This window comes from Oncorhynchus gorbuscha, linkage group LG08 (assembly GCF_021184085.1).
Source record: "Oncorhynchus gorbuscha isolate QuinsamMale2020 ecotype Even-year linkage group LG08, OgorEven_v1.0, whole genome shotgun sequence".
Classification (NCBI taxonomy): domain Eukaryota; kingdom Metazoa; phylum Chordata; class Actinopteri; order Salmoniformes; family Salmonidae; genus Oncorhynchus; species Oncorhynchus gorbuscha.
In genome coordinates, this window is record NC_060180.1 from 52148721 (window position 1) to 52161913 (window position 13193).

General features: G+C 46.3%; 1 protein-coding gene across 2 annotated transcripts in view; it reads left to right on the plus strand.

Annotated features, from left to right (window-relative positions):
* Positions 1-13193, plus strand: part of LOC124041795 (dipeptidyl aminopeptidase-like protein 6) — a 130824-nt gene that overhangs the window by 102459 nt on the left and 15172 nt on the right. For both annotated transcript variants that reach the window (XM_046359828.1, XM_046359829.1), the window contains exon 8: positions 8935-9055. In XM_046359828.1, coding sequence (XP_046215784.1) covers positions 8935-9055 — 121 coding nt within the window. The remainder of the gene's footprint in view (positions 1-8934; positions 9056-13193) is intronic.

Here is a 13193-nt window from a genome sequence, read left to right on the forward strand (position 1 = left end):
AAATCAAGGAGAAAACAAAACAGGAAAAACTTAAATCCACTCGTGGTAACGAGGACTGACTGGAGACTCGACCATAGACTGCAGGTTGCTTCGGGAAGGCACCGACCGTAGCAGACTAAGACACCTGCTCACACGCAGCATCTGAAGAAGACAAAACACGACAGGGCGAGACAAGGACACAGAACAGCGAACATCATACAAGGATCCGACAAGGACAGAAGCGGAAAACAAGGGGAGAAATAGGGGCTCTAATCAGAGGGCAAAATAGGGGACAGGTGTGAAAAGAGTAAATGAGTGAGTTAGGAGAATGAGGAACAGCTGGGAGCAGGAACGGAACGATAGAGAGAGAGAGAGAGAGGGGAGGGGGAGAGAGAGGGATAGAAAGAGGGAACGAACCTAATAAGACCAGCAGGGGGAAACGAACAGAAGGGAAAGCACAAGGACAAGACAATAACCAAAGACAAAACATGACAGTACCCCCCCACTCACCGAGCGCCTCCTGGCGCACTCGAGGAGGAACCCTGGCGGCAACGGAGGAAATCATCAATCAGCGAACGGTCCAGCACGTCCCGAGATGGAACCCAACTCCTCTCCTCAGGACCGTAACCCTCCCAATCCACTAAGTACTGTTGACCACGTCCCCGAGAACGCATGTCCATGATCCTTCGTACCTTGTAAATAGGTGCGCCCTCGACAAGGACGGGGGGGGGAAGACGAACGGGGGCGCGAAGAAAGGGCTTGACACAGGAGACATGGAAGACAGGATGGACGCGACGAAGATGTCGCGGAAGAAGCAGTCGCACAGCGACAGGATTGACGACCTGGGAGACACGGAACGGACCAATGAACCGCGGAGTCAACTTACGAGAGGCTGTCGTAAGGGGAAGGTTACGAGTGGAAAGCCACACTCTCTGGCCGCGACAATACCTAGGACTCTTAATCCTACGTTTATTGGCGGCTCTCACAGTCTGCGCCCTGTAACGGCAAAGTGCAGACCTCACCCTCCTCCAGGTGCGCTCACAACGTTGGACAAACGCCTGAGCGGAGGGAACGCTGGACTCGGCGAGCTGGGACGAGAACAGAGGAGGCTGGTACCCCAGACTACTCTGAAACGGAGATAGCCCGGTAGCAGACGAAGGAAGCGAGTTGTGAGCGTATTCTGCCCAGGGGAGCTGTTCTGCCCAAGACGCAGGGTTTCTAAAAGAAAGGCTGCGTAATATGCGACCAATCGTCTGATTGGCCCTTTCTGCTTGACCGTTAGACTGGGGATGAAAACCGGAAGAGAGACTGACGGAAGCACCAATCAAACGACAGAACTCCCTCCAAAACTGTGACGTGAATTGCGGACCTCTGTCTGAAACGGCGTCTAACGGGAGGCCATGAATTCTGAACACATTCTCAATGATGATTTGTGCCGTCTCCTTAGCGGAAGGAAGCTTAGCGAGGGGAATGAAATGTGCCGCCTTAGAGAACCTATCGACAACCGTAAGAATCACAGTCTTCCCCGCAGACGAAGGCAGACCGGTAATGAAGTCTAAGGCGATGTGAGACCATGGTCGAGAAGGAATGGGAAGCGGTCTGAGACGACCGGCAGGAGGAGAGTTACCTGACTTAGTCTGCGCGCAGTCCGAACAAGCAGCCACGAAACGGCGCGTGTCACGCTCCTGAGTAGGCCACCAAAACCGCTGGCGAATAGAAGCAAGTGTACCCCGAACGCCGGGATGGCCAGCTAACTTGGCAGAGTGAGCCCACTGAAGAACAGCCAGACGAGTAGAAACAGGAACGAAAAGAAGGTTACTAGGACAAGCGCGCGGCGACGCAGTGTGAGTGAGTGCTTGCTTAACCTGTCTCTCAATTCCCCAGACAGTCAACCCGACAACACACCCATGAGGAAGAATCCCCTCGGGATCGGTAGAAGCCACAGAAGAACTAAAGAGACGGGATAAGGCATCAGGCTTGGTGTTCTTATTACCCGGGCGATAAGAAATCACAAACTCGAAACGAGCGAAAAACAACGCCCAACGAGCTTGACGTGCATTAAGTCGTTTGGCAGAACGGATGTACTCAAGGTTCTTATGGTCAGTCCAAACGACAAAAGGAACGGTCGCCCTCCAACCACTGTCGCCATTCGCCTAGGGCTAAGCGGATGGCGAGCAGTTTGCGGTTACCCACATCATAGTTGCGTTCCGATGGCGACAGGCGATGAGAAAAATAAGCGCAAGGATGGACCTTATCGTCAGACTGGAAGCGCTGGGATAGAATGGCTCCCACGCCCACCTCTGAAGCGTCAACCTCGACAATGAATTGTTTAGTGACGTCAGGAGTAACGAGGATAGGAGCGGACGTAAAACGCTTCTTGAGGAGATCAAAAGCTCCCTGGGCGGAACCGGACCACTTAAAGCACGTCTTGACAGAAGTAAGAGCTGTGAGAGGGGCAGCAACTTGACCGAAATTACGAATGAAACGCCGATAGAAATTAGCGAAACCTAGAAAGCGCTGCAACTCGACACGTGACCTTGGAACGGGCCAATCACTGACAGCCTGGACCTTAGCGGGATCCATCTGAATGCCTTCAGCGGAAATAACAGAACCGAGAAATGTGACAGAGGAGACATGAAAGGCGCACTTCTCAGCCTTCACGTAGAGACAATTCTCTAAAAGGCGTTGGAGTACACGTCGAACGTGCTGAACATGAATCTCGAGTGACGGTGAAAAAATCAGGATATCGTCAAGGTAGACAAAAACAAAGATGTTCAGCATGTCTCTCAGTACATCATTAACTAATGCCTGAAAAACAGCTGGAGCATTAGCGAGACCGAACGGCAGAACCCGGTACTCAAAATGCCCTAACGGAGTGTTAAACGCCATTTTCCACTCGTCCCCCTCTCTGATGCGCACGAGATGGTAAGCATTACGAAGGTCCAACTTAGTAAAGAACCTGGCTCCCTGCAGAATCTCGAAGGCTGACGACATAAGGGGAAGCGGATAACGATTCTTAACCGTTATGTCATTCAGCCCTCGATAATCCACGCAGGGGTGCAGAGTACCGTCCTTCTTCTTAACAAAAAAAACGCCGCCCCGGCAGGAGAGGAAGAAGGCACTACGGTGCCGGCGTCGAGAGAAACAGACAAATAATCCTCGAGAGCCTTACGTTCGGGAGCCGACAGAGAGTATAGTCTACCCCGAGGGGGAGTGGTCCCCGGAAGGAGATCAATACTACAATCATACGACCGGTGAGGAGGAAGGGAGTTGGCTCTGGACTGACTGAAGACCGTGTGCAGATCATGATATTCCTCCGGCACTCCTGTCAAATCACCAGGTTCCTCCTGAGAAGAGGGGACAGAAGAAACAGGAGGGATAGCAGACATTAAACACTTCACATGACAAGAAACGTTCCAGGATAGGATAGAATTACTAGACCAATTAATAGAAGGATTATGACATACTAGCCAGGGATGACCCAAAACAACAGGTGTAAAAGTTGAACGAAAAATCAAAAAGGAAATGGTCTCACTGTGGTTACCAGATACTGTGAGGGTTAAAGGTAGTGTCTCATATCTGATACTGGGGAGAAGACTACCATCTAAAGCGAACATGGGCGTGGGCTTCCCTAACTGTCTGAGAGGAATGTCATGTTTCCGAGCCCATGCTTCGTCCATAAAACAACCCTCAGCCCCAGAGTCTATCAAGGCACTGCAAGAAGCAGCCGAACCGGTCCAGCGTAGATGGACCGACATGGTAGTACAGGATCTTGATGGAGAGACCTGAGTAGTAGCGCTCACCAGTAGCCCTCCGCTTACTGATGAGCTCTGGCTTTTACTGGACATGAATTGACAAAATGTCCAGCAGAACCGCAATAGAGGCAAAGGCGGTTGGTGATCCTCCGTTCCCTCTCCTTAGTCGAGATGCGAATACCTCCCAGCTGCATGGGCTCAGTCTCTGAGCCGGAGGGAGGAGATGGTTGCGATGCGGAGAGGGGGAAAACCGTTAACGCGAGCTCTCTTCCACGAGCTCGGTGACGAAGATCTACCCGTCGTTCTATGCGGATGGCGAGTGCAATCAAAGAGTCCACACTGGAAGGAACCTCCCGGGAGAGAATCTCATCCTTAACCTCAGCGTGGAGTCCCTCCAGAAAACAAGCGAGCAACGCCGGCTCGTTCCAGTCACTAGAGGCAGCAAGAGTGCGAAACTCTATAGAGTAATCCGTTATGGATCGATCACCTTGACATAGGGAAGCCAGGGCCCTAGAAGCCTCCCTACCAAAAACTGAACGATCAAAAACCCGTATCATCTCCTCTTTAAAGTTCAGATAATTGTTAGAACACTCAGCCCTTGCCTCCCAGATAGCTGTGCCCCACTCTCGAGCCCGACCAGTAAGGAGTGAAATGACGTAAGCAATCCGAGCTCTCTCTCTTGAGTATGTGTTGGGTTGGAGAGAGAACACAATATCACACTGGGTGAGAAAGTAGCGGCACTCAGTGGGCTGCCCAGAGTAACATGGTGGGTTATTAACCCTAGGTTCCGGAGACTCGGAAGACCAGGAAGTAGCTGGTGGCACGAGACGAAGACTCTGAAACTGTCCTGAGAGGTCGGAAACCTGAGCGGCCAGGGTCTCAACGGCATGACGAGCAGCAGACAATTCCTGCTCGTGTCTGCCGAGCATTGCTCCCTGGATCTCGACGGCAGTGTTACGAGAATCCGTAGTCGCTGGGTCCATTCTTGGTCGGATCCTTCTATTATGATGGTGAATGAGGACCCAAAAGCGACTTAACGAAAACAGAGTCTTTATTCCAGTATATGACAAAAGTAATAATCCTGGATAAATCAAGGAGAAAACAAAACAGGAAAAACTTAAATCCACTCGTAGTAACGAGGACTGACTGGAGACTCGACCATAGACTGCAGGTTGCTTCGGGAAGGCACCGACCGTAGCAGACTAAGACACCTGCTCACACGCAGCATCTGAAGAAGACAAAACACGACAGGGCGAGACAAGGACACAGAACAGCGAACATCATACAAGGATCCGACAAGGACAGAAGCGGAAAACAAGGGGAGAAATAGGGGCTCTAATCAGAGGGCAAAATAGAGGACAGGTGTGAAAAGAGTAAATGAGTGAGTTAGGAGAATGAGGAACAGCTGGGAGCAGGAACGGAACGATAGAGAGAGAGAGAGAGAGGGAGGGGGAGAGAGAGGGATAGAAAGAGGGAACGAACCTAATAAGACCAGCAGGGGGAAATGAACAGAAGGGAAAGCACAAGGACAAGACAATAACCAAAGACAAAACATGACCCTAACAGGATTGACCCTAACAGGATTGACCATAACAGGATTTACCATAACAGGATTGAGCCTAACAGGATTGACCATAGCAGGGTTGACGATTTCATCTTAAATCTGCCATAAATCCCAATGTAACAGGGAGAATGGAAGTTTGTTTTGTGCAACAGAGATTGGCAATTACTGTAAATGCAAGCTTCACAATTTTGGGGAAATTGTTATTTAAAACATGTATAGCCTTTCTATCTATGGGTAACAGGGTTTACCAGAACATTTCCCCAAAACGTAGAACCAGCTCACCTGCTTTTACACTATGATTTGACTATTAGATGATCAATGTTTCATTTGAAAAACACATTTTAAAAGGATCGGTTACATCATATCAAAACGAGGGATCGGTTCAAGTATCAGGGATAACCTTAAAATGAAGGACAGACATAAATTAATCACAAATCACATGAGAAATACTAATCTTCAGAAATGGCTGTCAAAGAAACACAATACCTAGGGCTTTACAATGATGGTGAAAACCTGGAGAAATAGTGGGGCAAAGTGGGTTAAAATCTTCCTAGAAGTCACAGAGGGTGCACATAGGAACATGATAATATCTTCCTAGAAGTCACAGAGGGTGCACATAGGAACATGATAATATCTTCCTAGAAGTCACAGAGGGTGCACATAGGAACATGATAATATCTTCCTAGAAGTCACAGAGGGTGCACATAGGAACATGTTAAAATCTTCATAGAAGTCACAGAGGGTGCACATAGGAACATGTTAATATCTTCCTAGAAGTCACAGAGGGTGCACATAGGAACATGTCAAAATGCTTGATTTTAGCAAGTCTTTATTCATACCAAAAAAATCTGATTTATTGAATTCTCCATGGGATCCTTATTCAAGGGCACTTCATTTAGTTTAACAGGCTTTTACGATTACTACTTAAAATATCAAAGAGACACAGAAGTCACCCACCAGTTATTGATACACCAGTTATTCTTCTCCCGTTTGTGGACGTATTGATTTTGCATAATAAAAACTGTCAGAATGATCAGAATCATCCATTATACAGAATTACATCAAAGTGTGTGTGTGTGTGTGTGTGTGTGTGTGTGTGTGTGTGTGTGTGTGTGTGTGTGTGTGTGTGTGTGTGTGTGTGTGTGTGTGTGTGTGTGTGTGTGTGTGTGTGTGTACTGGAGCATCATGTGTGTGATCTGTGGAACCAGGAGACAGAGAAGCACCCTACTGTGATCATTAAGCCATGGGCAATTACTCTATCATGACAGAGAAATCAACTAGCTGGGTCCACACACACACACACACACACACACACACACACACACACACACACACACACACACACACACACACACACACACACACACACACACACACACACACACACACACACACACACACACACACACACACACACATAGGAAGGCTTTCACATGCTCCACAGGTTTCTTTTGATGGTTCTACTTTCATCTCTTTTTACCTTTTGAAATATTTTTATTATCTTCTCTACTTTCGTTTTTTTTTCAAATTTTGTTTCTACCTTTGTTCCCAATCTTTTTCTTTTCATCTTATCCCTTATTGATATAATGAATGGTAACTGATTGAATGGGTCATAAGTCAAGATATACATTCCACCTACAAGCTGGAAAATGTCCCGTATTAATTCCCCGTCCACATCAACCCTTGACATTTAAACAAATACCAAGAATATGAAAGAGAATCATCATCCCTCTCCCTGTGACTTAAGACCATGGAAAAGAATAAAGGAGTGTCTGTCTGAGTCTGATCTGTGTACTTCAAAGACACATTGTGTCCCTCTCCCACCAGCGCATGGTAAAGCTGCAGGAGAGGAGAGTGGATTGGTGGTGGTGCCACACACTCATCCACCCAACAGTAGTCTCTTCTTAAAGGAGAAGTTTTATTTTTCTCAACCAAATCTACATTTTTGATGGAAAAGGCATGTTACAGACACCTTTTTTGTGATTTCACATTTTGGGAAGAAACTTACCCCAAACAGCAAATCACTTCCTCATCCTCGTTGTGTATGGGGGCCCTGGAAAACATGAACAAAGGCTCCATAAACTCACAAACAAGTCCTTTTAGAAACGGTCTTTAGAAGTTGTACACATGAAATTATCATTCCAAACTTTATCCGCAACGTTACAGTATATTCCCTTTTGTGTGACTGGAAGCGTCTCAATCCACCACATCCGCCTAAGTCACACTTCCTCATCTGTGGTGAAAGGTGAGACAGCCAGAGCGTGTTTGTCAGACCATGAGACATCCCATCTGTGTCAGACCATGAGACATCCCATCTGTGGGGAAAGGTGACAGAGCTAGAGCGTGTTTGTCAGACCATGAGACATCCCATCTGTGGGGAAAGGTGACAGAGCTAGAGCGTGTTTGTCAGACCATGAGACACACCATCTGTGGGGAAAGGTGACAGAGCTAGAGCGTGTTTGTCAGACCATGAGACATCCCATCTGTGGGGAAAGGTGACAGAGCTAGAGCGGTGTTTGTCAGACCATGAGACACCCCATCTGTGGGGAAAGGTGACAGAGCTAGAGCGTGTTTGTCAGACCATGAGACATCCCATCTGTGGTGAAAGGTGACAGAGCTAGAGCGTGTTTGTCAGACCATGAGACATCCCATTTGTCAGACCATGAGACATCCCATCTGTGGGGAAAGGTGACAGAGCTAGAGCGTGGTTGTCAGACCATGAGACACCCCATCTGTGGGGAAAGGTGACAGAGCTAGAGCGTGTTTGTCAGACCATGAGACATTCTGAAAATCGGTCTACTCACAAAATCGGTTTGGCCTACAGACTATTATTATTATTACACCTCTATGGAAAGATGAGACTCTCCCGTACAATACTTGTCGTTGGTTTTGCCCAAGGAAGCCCACAGGCATCACAACGTCCCCCTGTATCAGTTTTATTTTTAAAGACTAGAAGTACAGTATATATGGAGACTGTTAGAAGCAAAAATAAGAGGTTAAATAAATGCAAAAAAATGATTACAAAAATGTTCCCCTTTCTTTCTTCTATCTCTCAGAGAATAGGACAGACACCTCAGAATTTTTTTGAAAGACTCTCTGTTGTTCCAATCCGTTATTCACTGCGTTTGTCTGGACTGATAGCAGTAACCCCCCCCCCCCCCCCCCAAATATCATCTAATAGTTTTTTATATGTATTTTTTGATACTTCAAGGGGCCTTAAAATTCTAAATCAAATGGTGAAATGATACTTGGTATGACCTTCTATAAACAATTGCATATGTTGTAGCTTAGTAGAATGCCCCCTCCCTCCCACAGCTTAGACAGGGCTTAGACTCGTATGGGACTCTTCTGTGCATGGTGTGTGTAAGTGGATATGTCTACAGGCTGGAGGCTGAATGTTCTTTTTTAGGACTGAGTGTCTGTCACACTGTGATGAAGATTACCCAGGAGGAGTGTCAGTCAAAGTGGTTTTTATTGTGTGGAAAGGTACAATCTAGTAATTACAAGGCAGCCATAGTGTCAAGCAGAGAAGACAACATTTGAAACACGTCAAGAGGCAAAAGCAAAATCACTGAAATGCACAAAACTGTTATTTTGGAGGTACCATACCCAGCATCATGTCCTTTCTTTCCCCAGATCTTTATCTTTGAGAACAACATCTACTACAGAGCGACAGTGGAGAGCAGAACCATTCGCCTGGTGTCCACAGGGAAGGAGCGAGTCATCTTCAATGGCCTGAGTGACTGGCTGTATGAAGGTAGGCGAACTATAAATGCACCTTCACTACTGCATACAGCTGAGCTATTCTAACAGAACTACAAATACCAGCAGGACAGAGAACGCTTGTTAGTTACACCCCAGGATTGCAGCAGTATCAAAACATAGGGCATGGAATCACAAATAAACTCCACCTATTCTGTACATTGTTTTAAAAGAATAAGCATGCCACTATAATCATAACAAAAAAATAGAGACAATTTTATTGTACTTTTTTAAGATGAGTTTTCCCCTCTCCTCAGAGACAAAGGCTATCTATGGCTAGTGTTTGTAAGTAATTACATAAAGAGAAACATCTGGTTGTATTTCACTGTCTCCCTGTCCCCAGAGCTCTCCACGCTTGTCTCTGTGTTTAGGCAATGTTCATTCATTCATGTCTGCATCGCTGCAATCTCACTCTGCAACTGGTTGCCATCCACACTACTACTGTACCACCATTTGTAATGTGGTCATTTGGAAAATGTTCTGCTCAATACAGTCTTAATTTCTCCATTTATTTCTTTACATTTTTTTCCTCATTGATTTGTTTTGTTGGATAATGGTTTTACTTTCGATGTCACCCCTTATATCACTGGATTACTACATAGAGTTTTATAATAGCAGCCTTAGGCTCAAGGTGACATTGGTACCTCTTCGCTCTCTAGTGGTCACTGTAATTCAACCACAGGGCATTCTGGATCCCAAATCCATTTTTTGAGAGGAGTATAAACCCATTATAACACACTTATATCCCCATCGGCCAGTCTGGCACTATGTAGGCCTACAGTAGCCGATTTTGATAGTGTGCAGCTGGAAACCAGTCTTTCACAAGACTGGTGTACAGTTTCAAGCAGGATTAGCCATCAACTGCCTAATTAGTGGTTACTGACTAAGCTCTCATAAAACCTATTGGCTTTCATATTTGATTAGATTTCTAGATTGTAAACTCACAGTTAAGCTTACCTAATGCTATAATCCATTGTGTAGGCCTAAGCGCGATATTAGATATGCATGTTATTTATAGTGCGAATAGACAGCCACATAGTTGCATAATATTTGTCTGCACTAGGTTTATGGAATGACTCCTGAACTGCAGGACCTGATCTCAGAGCAGCATCATCAGACTGGTGTGAGCGTGCGTGTGTGTGTGTGTGTGTGTGTGTGTGTGTGTGTGTGTGTGTGTGTGTGTGTGTGTGTGTGTGTGTGTGTGTGTGTGTGTGTGTGTGTGTGTGTGTGTGTGTGTGTGTGTGTGTGTGTGTGTGTGTGTGTGTGTGTGTGTGTGTGTGTGTGTCTCTCCCTATCTTATCAGAGCAGAATGCTTGGTGTGAGGGTGATATAGTAGTGAGACAGGATAGGATTGCCATGCAGAGCAGAGAGAGGGCCACACAAAGCCGACCGCACTAGACAGCGCAGGATGTGGGTCTCTTCACAACACCCCCAGCGCTGATTTATCACTGTAGTGACAGGAAACGAGAAGTTGTCTGTGTGTCTTTGGGGTTATGTAATGCAATGGGAAGGGTGTTATTGAGTGGTGATGATCTGGCAACGTGTGCAGTGGATTGGAGCAACAGTTCCTGTGATGGAGAATTCCGACCCGAGTTAAACACGTAAACGGACGGAATTCCCAGAATATTCAGAATATTTATTGTGTGCCCTCATCATTTGTGTAGATGAAATGTGGAGACCCAAACTACAGGCTTCTGTAGGGCCGAACCTGCCGAGTTCACATATAGGCTTTAGAATGTTTGAATTATATGCCCGGGATTGTCACATTTTTATTTGACAGTTTGTATCATGTTAAATATGAACCGCAATCGGGAGCCACTGTCAGTAATACCCACATACATTTCTAACTGTCACTTTAGTTTTAGTTTCCTTACATTAGCCAGCAGAATATGCCTTGCATCCCACTGCTGGCTTGCCTCTAAAGCTAAGCAGGGTTGGCTCTGGTTGGTCCCTAGATGGGAGAATAGATACTGCTGGAAGTGGTGTTGGAGGGCCAGTAGGAGGCAACCTTTTCTCTGGTCTAAATTGTTGTTATCCCAGGGCAGTTATTGGGGACATTGCCCTGTGTAGGATGTTGCCTTTTGGATCGGACGTTAAACGGGTGTCCTGAGTCTCAGTGGTCAATAAAGATCCCATGGCACTCGTTTTAAGAGTAGTGGTGTCCTGGCTAAATTCTCAATCTGGCCCCCTTAGAACCATGGCCACCTAATCATCCCCAGCTTCCAATTGGCTCATTCATCCCCCATCTAAAACTATTCCCCAGATTGTTGCTGTAAATGAGAATGTGTTCTCAGTCAACTTACCTAGTAAAATAACAAATATATTTAAAAAAACATTGTCAGTTTAACTTTCTTTCCTCGGTCACGTTTGTGCGGTTGTTCCTGAGGATCGCAAGCAATAGTGGATCATATTAGGCTAACTTATTACAAGTTGTGCAATAATTTGGGAGTATTTGAATCATTATAGAATACAGCCCGTACGTAGCAGTTTAAACCTGGAGCCTGACGCACGGTTCACAACGGCTGGACTGTACATTGTCATCACACAGTTCCATGATTAGTGAGGTTGGTTAGGGGAGATTTATAGGACTTATGTTGAACCCCTATTTTACACTTTCCTCACCTTCCAATATTTCATGGATTGAACAATTGAATATGGCAACTTTCAGGATGAATCAAACCATTGTATTTTTGATTCACCAATATGTTTAGTGTGTAAAGGCTCTCCAAACCTGTTTAAAAAAATATATATTCATAAATACTTTCTTAACCCTAAATAATATGCAAGATCAGAGTATTTTTTTAATCTACCAATTGGTACTGAAAAGGAGACGAATATGTCTGTATTTAGACCTACATGTCTTAATTGATCCCTAATGTTCTGAACAGTTTTCTCCATATATTCTAGTGAGTCTGTCGAGAGAAATTGTAACTAAAAGTACACCAAATTGGCTTTAGATAGGTTGGCTTTAGATAAATGTACTGTAAAACCTATTGAATGAAAACTCCAGGACAAAATATGTTGGCCAGCAAATGGGAGGGTTCCAGCAGTTGAATTCAATTTATCCAGCATGCGCAAGGGAACCACGCCTGCAAAGCTCATTATGCACCTGCATGTTAACTTTGAATACCAACTACTGAAAAGTGTGTAGGAAAGGTGTGCGTAGGAAAGGTGTCTGAATCAGGCCCGTTATGCAGATTGCTGTATTTTTACAACCAGTACATAAGCACTTCAGTCATGTTGTGTGAAATAACCACCACAGAGAGATACCTCAGGTGTTACTGCATCTCTGGGAGGTAGATTAGGGTTGTGGCTGGAGTTGGAGCTAGGGTTAGGGTTGTGGCTGAAGTTGGAGCTAGGGTTAGGGTTGTGGCTGGAGTTGGAGCTAGGGTTAGGTTTGTGGCTGGAGTTGGAGCTAAGGTTAGGGTTGTGGCTGGAGTTGGAGCTAGGGTTAGGGTTGTGGCTGGAGTTGGAGCTAGGGTTAGGTTTGTGGCTGGAGTTGGAGCTAGGGTTAGGTTTGTGGCTGGAGTTGGAGCTAGGGTTAGGGTTGTGGCTGGAGTTGGAGCTAGGGTTAGGGTTGTGGCTGGAGTTGGAGCTAGGGTTAGGTTTGTGGCTGGAGTTGGAGCTAGGGTTAGGGTTGTGGCTGGAGTTGGAGCTAGGGTTAGGGTTGTGGCTGGAGTTGGAGCTAGGGTTAGGTTTGTGGCTGGAGTTGGAGCTAGGGTTAGGTTTGCGGCTGGAGTTGGAGCTAGGGTTAGGGTTGTGGCTGGTGTTGGAGCTAGGGTTAGGTTTGTGGCTGGAGTTGGAGCTAGGGTTAGGTTTGTGGCTGGAGCTGGAGTTATGTTTGTGGCTTGAACTACTGTATGGTTAGGTTTGTGGCTGGAGCTAGGGTTAGCATTGTGGCTAGAGCTAGGGTTAGCATTGTGGCTAGAGCTAGGGTTAGCATTGTGGCTAGAGCTAGGGTTGTGGCTGGAGTTAGGGTTAGCATTGTGGCTAGGGTTAGGGTTAGCGTCGTGGCTGGAGCTGGAGCTAGGGTTACGGTTATGGCTGGAGCTAGGGTTACGGTTATGGCTGGAGCTAGGGTTAGGATAGTCTGTCCATCCGTCTGTGTGTCTCCCTGAGGGCTGTGGGGCTTT